Source organism: Rutilus rutilus (assembly GCF_951802725.1).
Source record: "Rutilus rutilus genome assembly, chromosome: 20".
Lineage (NCBI taxonomy): Eukaryota > Metazoa > Chordata > Actinopteri > Cypriniformes > Leuciscidae > Rutilus > Rutilus rutilus.
The window spans coordinates 14,110,283-14,120,348 of NC_140225.1; the positions used below are offsets into that span (position 1 = coordinate 14,110,283).

Below are 10,066 nucleotides of genomic sequence, written 5' to 3' on the forward strand. Positions count from 1 at the left end.
AGCAGAAGACCCCACCGGGTACCACTCATCTCCACTACAAATAGGAAAAAGAGGCTACAATTTGCACAAGCTCACCAAAATTGGACAGTTGAAGACTGGAAAAATGTTGCCTGGTCTGATGAGTCTCGATTTCTGTTGAGACATTCAGATGGTAGAGTCAGAATTTGGCGTAAACAGAATGAGAACATGGATCCATCATGCCTTGTTACCACTGTGCAGGCTGCTGGTGGTGGTGTAATGGTGTGGGGGATGTTTTCTTGGCACACTTTAGGCCCCTTAGTGCCAATTGGGCATCGTTTAAATGCCACGACCTACCTGAGCATTGTTTCTGACCATGTCCATCCCTTTATGACCACCATGTACCCATCCTCTGATGGCTACTTTCTGCAGGATAATGCACCATGTCACAAAGCTCGAATCATTTCAAATTGGTTTCTTGAACATGACAATGAGTTCACTGTACTAAAATGGCCCCCACAGTCACCAGATCTCAACCCAATAGAGCATCTTTGGGATGTGGTGGAACGGGAGCTTCGTGCCCTGGATGTGCATCCCACAAATCTCCATCAACTGCAAGATGCTATCCTATCAATATGGGCCAACATTTCTAAAGAATGCTTTCAGCACCTTGTTGAATCAATGCCACGTAGAATTAAGGCAGTTCTGATGGCGAAAGGGGGTCAAACACAGTATTAGTATGGTGTTCCTAATAATCCTTTAGGTGAGTGTAGTTATGTAATGTTAAAGTTATTTTCTGTAAATTGGTATATTTGAGTAAACTGATATTTACTGGTGTTTTGGAAGCAAAATGTATGACAGAACTGTCTATGTTTCAAGGTTCACACTGCTGCATCACTTACCAAAAGTCCTAAAAGAGTTTCTGTTGATTTTGATCAAGCACCAAAATCTAATCGCACCCCTTCATGGTTTATTTTAGGGACAAACATAAAAAATAGCTTGTTGTATTTCTTTTATTTGTTTTAGAAAATGAGCAATGGAACTCAACATCCTGATCAATTTGAGGCTTTACAATAGATAGCAAAGGTTATTTTCAATCTACTAGCCAATGGAATTAATACATGATGTCCTCATCCACAGTTTAGTCAGAGAAATGTTGCAGGTAGTTCAGTTTTTTTAATACCTCAACATTGATTATATACCACAGATTCATTTCAAAGTGGTTGCAGCGGCCAAAGCATTTAGATCCTGTTTACCCTCTTGACAGATAACACTATAGCACTGACCAGTCCTCACACATGGTGCAAAGTAAAAGTTTGACACATGCATCAAAATGCATTTCAGGTCCATGCTATCTCACACAGCAAAGATGTGGAAGACTTGGGGAAAAGTCTGAATACTGTTCCAGCAGACACATGACCTACAGTACAAATCCAGCAGGGCAAGTTTAACTGCATCCATATGTGGATGATTGTCCCTTTTAGCAACGTATCTCCCTTTTTATCACAGCGCACCGATTTTCAACAGAAATAATTAGTGCTGATTAATCAAAAGTTTGTGTGCATATTTACACACACACACAAATTATATATTTACACAATTTTATGCTAGACGCAGTTAATCACAATTAATCTATTTGTCACCACTAGAAATAATATAGAAATGTAACTAATGGCTGTCAATTAATGGCAAAATAAAAACAAAAACATGCTCTTTACATGTCTTCTCAATGGCCATTATTTATAAATCATGAGCAGAAAAACTGTGCAAATCATTTGTATAAAACATTTATGCAAGCTGTTGCATTCAATTCAATGCGACAATTTACGCGCAAACTTGTTTTCATGAATGAGGCCCAAGCAATTTCTTCAGTAACTCATTTCCCCAAAGGGACTTTTCATTATTCACATACAGTATGTAATAAACAAATCTAAAAAGTCCTTTTAGTGCTTAACACCTAAACCTAAATTGGCATTAAAGCAAACTATTCCAGAACGTAAATCAAAGTAAACGGTTTATGTAGTACCAATCAGTACCATCCTCCCTTAACACTTCTTCGTTGTCATAAAGTCTTCTGTAATCCCAGAATAATTATTTTGATTTGACTTCAGCTCAAATAATACAAAAAAACAAAAAACATTTTGACCCATTTCTTCATTGCTGTTATCAACAAAGTTGTGCTCCTTGCTGCATTGTTGATTCATTCTGCTGGTTTGCTCTGAGTTTTGTAGGCCTGCTTTCGAAGGTGAGTCTCAATCTCCTCCCTGAACACAAGCATGCCCAGATGAGAGTGTGACGCCTCATTCATGGCCTTGGACTGGATGCACATGCGGTACTGTTCCGGGGTCAGCTCGTCCGCGCACAGCTTCTCGTGCCACAGGTGGAAGAGGCCCGACACAGGGGTCCGGATCACAATCTGTTCGCTCCGTAGGTACTTCCTGTACAAGTGCACATCTTCTACACCCCAGCCTTTCACTTCCAGATCAAATCCTCCTAGAAAAGAGAAACCGTGAGTTTATTTATTTAAATAAAAAACAAGCAAATTATCTTTTTATTGTAATTTGATGCATCAGTACTCTCATACATGCATTCATTTACGAAGGGAAAAAAGATTCTCATTTATTGTTTCAGAAGTCATTCATAAGTCTCTTATGCTCACCAAGGCAGCATTTATTTAAGCAGAAATACAGTAAAAACAGCAATATTCTGAAATATTACAATTTAAAATAATTGTAAATTTTTTAAATAATCCTGTGATGGCAAAGCTGTCACATAATCCTTGCTGATTTTCTCCTCAAGAAACATTTCCTATTATTATTATTATTGAATCAGCATATTAGAATGATTTCTGAAGACTGTAGTAATGATGTTGAAAAAAATAAATAATAATAAAAAAATAAATTGTAAAAAAATAAATAATAATAATAATAATAAATATATTTTATATATATATATATATATATATATATATATATATATTTTTTTTTTTAAAACATCATTACTACAGTCTTCAGAAATCATTCTAATATGCTGATTAATTATATATATATATATATATATATATATATATATAAAATTTAATAATAGAATTATTGGTCAAAGGTCACCCTACATAATAAATTATTAAAATATTATTTCCTACAATCTAAAAGTCCACATTAACTTACCAATGCTAAGGAAGTCAGAGCGATATTGACAAGTCATACCAAATCCAAAATCCCTCCAGAATCCAGCATCTTTTTTATGAATCTGTAAACGGCATACAATTGTCTTATTTTCTTTTGAATCACTAGGAAACCATACGTTCTAAAAAAAAAATCTTGGTTACATACCAGCTGACTCTCAATTGGGGGTGGAAATTCAAGATTTCCATAAACTATAGCTGGATTGTACAAACTGAAAACCACCGGATAGAAAACTCGTTTTCCTGCAAGGGAGAGAAAAAAAAAAATATTGTAAAATTACATAGAGGATTATATTTTTAGTATACAAATGATTCTTGATGAAGATAATTTATACTGTTCTGTCAACCATGCATAAAACCAGTAAATGTCATTAATGTATTTGTTATCACTAATATTATTACTGCTTAGATGGAAAACAAACTGAAAGTACACGCATCATATGTGCAAAAATATGGAGAAATTTGGATGTTTTTTCTAGTAATGGGTCCATGAATTTTCAGATATAAATGTTTGTTGAGATGACAAACCTGGAGCTGTATTGAGACGACAGGTACTAAGAAATTCCAGAGTGAAGTAGATGTCAACGTCACAGAAGAACATCAACACGTCACCCCCTTTCTCCCACGCGTGAGCTCCAATGTCCAGACCACGGCCGCGCGAAAACTCCTCATCCACAGGGATCAGAGTGTAGTTACTGAAGTTCTCCTCACTGGAAAGGATCACGAATAACAGTGTAGGAAACAAAATGAGGCTTTGAAGATTTACACCAACCATACTGGGTAATAACACGTTTACAATCTTTCCCTTCACACACTACTGTTTATAGGTCTGGGGTTGGTATGATTTTTAAATATATTTGAAAAATAAGTCTCTTTTGCTCATCAAGGCTACATTTATTTGATAAAAAAAAATACAGGAAAAACTGTAAAATTAACTGTTTTCGATGTTAATATATTTTAAAATGTAATTTATTTCTGTGCTGAATTTTTAGCATCATTACTCCAGTCTTCAGTGTCACATGATCATAAGAATGATTTCTGAATAAAAGAACAGCATTTATTTAAAATAGAAATCTTTTGTAATGTTATAAATGTCTATAGTGTCACTACTGATCTACTCAATGCATCTTTGCTGAATAAAAGGTCATTTCTTTCTAGGGCTGCACGATATTGAAGAAAAATACGATATTATGCTTATAGTGCGTAAATTCAACTTAAATTCTATAACCAACATACATTTTTTCACATTCTTTTTGTCAGAAGAAAGCATCACTACAACTTCTGAAAGTGAACAGCAATGTTTTACTGTATCATAAGTGTCATTTTAACACTAGTGTAACCAGGGGGTTTAGGTTTCAGGTAGGCCTACATTAGGTTTATGTAACAACAGAAACTGAATAATCAAATGTAGAAATAAAACGCTGCTTAGTCTTCATTGTATGAATTAAATGTACACTGATTCTTATTAAAGCTACAAAAGTTATTCAGTCAAGAGCAGTGTCTGTCTTTTGTTCATGACCCCTGTTATTGCCATTACTATACATCACAATATGTACATTTGCGATATTTCAATATATTGCGCAGCCCTATTTTTTTCAATAAGAATCTTACGGACTTAAATTTTTTGAATGGTAGTGTACAGCCAATGTGATTTACTATAAGAGCTCTGCACACAATAATTATGAAAAAGGAAGCTTAATTCCTGCAATTCAAGGAAATTACAGTCTCTACTGCCCCATTAAGATGGGTAAACAGCAAATTCCTTTTCCTTGGGTTTCCTCCATTTAGGATCAGTGCAATAACATGCAATAAACACAGAACATCTGCAAAGCTCAAACCTGGACATTTTCCTCAGAGACGCCTTCACCTCCTGCAAGCCCGTCTGACCAAAATACACCACTGTGAGATGCACTCGCTTGTCCTGCTGTACACAAACCTCCCTGCACACAGAAAACACCGTCTGATCACAACATTTCCAAAACTACCAAAGAGAAAACTGTACTGGAAACCATTCCCTTGTAAAACTGTGTAACATCTGGCTGCGTGTTGCTGCATTCCACACATCTATAGAAGGTTCAACCGTATGATTTGCAGCACACAAGAACACACTGACACACACATTCCCAGACACGATCCCAGAATCTCTTGTACATGCTTGGTGAAAAAAATAAAATAATAATCCAGTCATTTCAATAGGAATCCACATGATCGGGAGTTTTGTGTGCATGAGGGCGAAACCTTTTGCACATTGCCAAATAACCTTGGCATCAGGGTTGAAGTTCGTCATGTGAATTCACCTGGTTGACTATCAGAAAGCTACTTGGATTAAAAGCGAGTTCTGTGTCATCAGTGCTTCATATATCGCTATTGATAATGAACAACGGATCTTGTTGTCTGTGAATTTCGTTAGTGCTGCAGAAATGACGTGTTTTTGTAGACTAAAACACACAAACGAGTAAACATTTTAGCACTTCCGGTTCCATCATCCTCAAGTCAATGAGCTTGGTGGTGAACAAAAGCTCAAGATACTTTCACATTTTATTCTAAGACATAAATTAAATCAGTCAAAGATACCCAGTCAAAGATGCCTCATTTGCGGCTGTTTCTATGGGCCTCTATACATATGCCGTCCGCCATATTGGAACAGTCAAAGCTGACTGTTGACTGTGCGTCTGCAACTGACAGTTAAGACACATGTTTGAATCTGCAATAGACTTCAGCAGATGATTTAGCAAAACTAACCCAATACAAGACAAAGAAGTCATCTAACACGACATTAAAAAGTACCTTTGTAAAAACCTGTATTACAGAGTTGATTTAAAAACACAACCCAACACATTCTCACCTGTGAAAGGTTATCCCATTTCTTCTGGAATTTAAATCTCAGCGTTTTGACAACCAAAAGCTGCGCAATGTTATGGCATCATTGATTCTTACTGTGAGTGACGACACGCTGACTGTTCCAAGATGGCGTCTGGAATCTACGTATATACATATCTATGACATCAGTAATACACCACTCGTACAAAAAAAATATACATATATGTTTTACTTGTCCTGAAAAAGGCGGTTGCTAACAAGTGGCTAAATTAAGACTACAGAAAGTTGGGTTAAACGTTATCAGCCGAACAGTATAACTCATCTACTTACTATTGCGCTTTTACAGCCTCATTGAGTTCATAATCACGATCTTGCAAACGATTTGAACTCAAACTCAAAGTGACAAATGCTTTTAAATAATGACTGAAAGAGTTTTCAGAAGCTTAATGGTGGCGACTGTGGTGTACTTCCTTTATAGCCAACGTTTAGCTCTTTTACTTCTGCCGATTGCATTTAGGCTTCAAAATTCATAAAAGTTATGTTCATTTCTGAAGATTATCATGATGAAGAAAACATGTAAGAATCATATACTTTTGTAGCCTGACGTCGTCATACTCAGATTCTAGTCAGAATGGGAGTCTGATACTGCTCCATTGAGCTGTGATTATGGGGCGTGTTTCAACCGAACCAGGAAGGAAAATGCCTCTGCACTCAATCGGATAGACCTACAACCAATCAGAGCAACGGAGTAAGTGACGTATGTTCTTCGTTCATCTTTCCGATCGACAAATGCCTTGATCGCGGTTCTCTGTTCCTCTTTTAAAATGAATGCGCTGTCGATATCTTCTATAACAGACGCGATGGCGGCATCTACACATGATGTTTCATAAACAAAGTTCGGGAGGAGCACGTTCAAATAACCAATCCAATCAACTTGTCATCAAACAATTACCATGTCTACCCTATCAGCATGAGAGGAAGCATATATTTTATATATATTCATATAGTTTTCAGCATCCCTCCACTCACTCTTGGCCTGTTCTTCCACAGCCTGGAATACGGGGGGAGTACTTTGGGTTCGGGCCGAATACCGAGCCCAGAGCCCTCTCCTTGGACAGCACGCCAAATATGCATTTATTCTAGCTGACTTATTTGTAAGTGTGAACTCGTGAAATCTCAATTCTCCAGCGGCAGTCATCTTTGTTGTAAACTAATTCAACCCAAGCGCTCGTTGGTGACGTGGATGATTACGTTACTGTTGATCATCTGTCCATCATCGTATAAAGCCCGCCCTGACAATTTGATTGGTCCGAACAGCTCTGGTTCGAGCATAATAGCTCCACAACGGATCAAGTCCAGACCGAACTTCCCGACCTAAAAATGTTGGGGGCGGGGCTAGGTTCGGCTGGCATCCAGGCTAAAACTTTTGTTGGTCACAGAGCTTATTTTCTACAATAATCCAAAAGCCAATGGAAAAAATCCTATTGGGTTTTTGTCTAGGAACCAGGGTGATGCTAACTTTTGGGTTGGCCTACAAAAAAGCGTCATCACTGCAGCACTCTATAAAAGTGCACATTTACACGAGCAATCTTCCCGAAAGCTTCCACAGTGACCTTCTCACCTGAAGTTGTGCAAAAACTGAACAAAGACTTCAGTGCGGCCTGACAACGGCACTATGATGTTAATGATGGTGCTGGCGGCGTCTACAGACGTGCTCCTCACTTTCATGAGGGGCCCAAATGGACGGAAGAGGGTGACGTGACGGTACTCGTGGGAATCCTCTTTAGCGAAGTAGAGCTCATACAGTGTGCCTTTGTCCCTCTCGGTCCTGTAGAGTCCTGCCAAGAATAGCAAGTACACAAAAGCAGCTAGAGTTACTGAATATTCTGTGCTGTGCAAAGTTCACACCACCTTTATTATCCTCAAATACAAACAAACGCTGTTAAGTACACACAAACCCTGAACACACGGTACGTAAAGTTGTATACTTCATCTTAACAGCTCTTACCTTCAAAAAAATGGCTTTCGGTGAACATCTGCCTCTGCATGGGGATGTTGTCCTCCTGTCCGTCATCGTCTTCCGGGTTATTAATAATTTCCAAACCCGCTTCTATCACCTCCACCAACTCATCCCTCCGGTCCTTCCGCACAGGCTTCTCCTCGGGATGGCGTGTCAGGCCCATCTCCAGCTGGTACACCTTCGTGGAGGTGAAGCTCTCAAAGGGCACAAGCGCGTACTCGCTCGGTAGCCTCGCTCCCGTGTTCACCTCCGCCTTGTCGATTTGTGAGTGCAGGTACTCCAAGAGGTCACTCGGCTCTTGATCTCTGCCATCGATCAGGCTCTGTGGCCCGGGACCCTCCTTTTTTTTTTGAAGTACCCTCAGTTTCTCGCTCATCTCTTGGAGTTCTTGTTTGAGCTGCGCAATCTGCCTCTTGAGGCTGGCCGCTCGGCTGAGGTGCCGCTCTTCCTGCTCCTGCAGGAGGGCCTGGTAATACTCCTTCCCATAAGGATCTCCTCCCAGGCCAGGCAGCACCTGACTCACATCCGCAGGCGGTGTGCACTCCAGGAGGTAAGCAAAGAGCAGCAGCACCAGGATTAAAAATATACCTAGGAGAAGCCAGCGCGCCCGCCCCTGCAGAGGAAGCCCCCGTCTGGGCATATCTGAGAGGCAGGGTGCTCTTTACCAGCCACTTTCACATTAATCCATTCCCAAGCAAAGCGGAGGAAGTACGCTAGCGTCACATTTCTCTTGTAATCTTGCTCCTCTCACACTACAGCACGTCGATCGTGCTCAGATTCCTCAGAGATGTGTGAATGTACCGTTGACAATCTGTCATCCTGCTTGCACAATATTCCTCCATTTAGAGAAACACCACATCTAAAAAGAGATTCAAATCATGAAAAATATATTTTCTATTCAGTGTATTTATACCAAACCAGACAGTCAAAACAAATGTTGAAATAATTAAAAACTATATCAAATAATTTAACAGCCTACAGTGCCTTGCCTTTTTTAAACCTTGAAAAGTTACTCCACATTAAAAATATTAATGATATTTTTTTTTATTAAAACGGTATTTATTTATAAAAATTATAAAAATATATCCACACAAGTAACTTGGACTGATAATATGTAAATTAATATTGTAAAACTGTTGCTGGGCAAGTTTCAGATTGTTGTCTACGTAGAAATAGATCATAAATAATATAATAATTTTAAGCGGATCGAAACTTTGATAATGCAAAAATAAGACAATACAAATTTAAATATATCAACAATAATAATTTAATAATCAATATTTTATTTCAATGTTTTTATCAGCCGTGTGATAAGCGGATTCCTGATCAACTGATCCTGATCTGTTTATTTTTGCCGACTGGCTCCATGCACAGTGTAAAACTATTCATATTCATATTCATATTCATAACAACTGTATATGTGTAGCGCAATTTATGTTTACTTACACTTTAATATAAACAAACACATAAGACTCTGAATAATATTAAGTTTGTTCATAGATCAACAAGGAAACACAGCTTTATGCACACAGGGAAACATCTGGCTGATTGATCAATAAGCCTAATGAAAAGACATAATGGCAAATATCTAATAAGCGTAAGAAACATCGAGGTTGAAGTTGTTTTCTTGGATAAAACAAACACGGAAATGTGCGACACTTACCTCGGCGGTTGTGATTGTATGTGGCTGTCGGTAACCGCTTCTTCATGCAACTGTTCAATAGAATACCGAGCATTATAAATGTGGGAACGGTGGGAACACAACGCCACGGGGCAATGAAAAAAACGAAGCATGTTCCTTCCGCCATGAGCCGCAGAATTTCAAAATAAAAGCCAGCGTGTCGTCTTTAGATGTTTTACAAATTGTTGAAAACTATGGTTAACAAAATAACCTATAATTAGAACATTTTTGAAAGTCTGCTTTAAAAAAACAACCCACTTCCTTTTTAGAGTTGCATTTCATGTCTTTTTTTAGTTGTATTTATTTTGTGTTCGTGCTGCTGCTCCACTTTATATGTCAGGAAAAACTTTTATTGTGTCTGATTTAAATAAATCTTCCCATTCATAGGGGAAAAACAAACAAA

The 10,066-nt window shown here is 38.2% G+C and overlaps 1 protein-coding gene across 1 annotated transcript; it reads right to left on the reverse strand.

The window, feature by feature from the left end:
- Positions 1-982: 982 nt before the first annotated feature.
- csgalnact2 (chondroitin sulfate N-acetylgalactosaminyltransferase 2) lies at positions 983-9,779 on the reverse strand. Its single transcript, XM_084391095.1, has 8 exons — positions 9,646-9,779; positions 7,971-8,841; positions 7,584-7,800; positions 4,981-5,082; positions 3,671-3,852; positions 3,291-3,385; positions 3,126-3,207; positions 983-2,451 (listed from the first exon to the last, which is right to left on the reverse strand). Exons 2-8 carry the CDS (start codon positions 8,620-8,622, stop codon positions 2,159-2,161), a joined length of 1,623 nt encoding a protein of 540 aa, XP_084247221.1. The 5' UTR covers positions 8,623-8,841; positions 9,646-9,779; the 3' UTR covers positions 983-2,158.
- Positions 9,780-10,066: the final 287 nt, after the last annotated feature.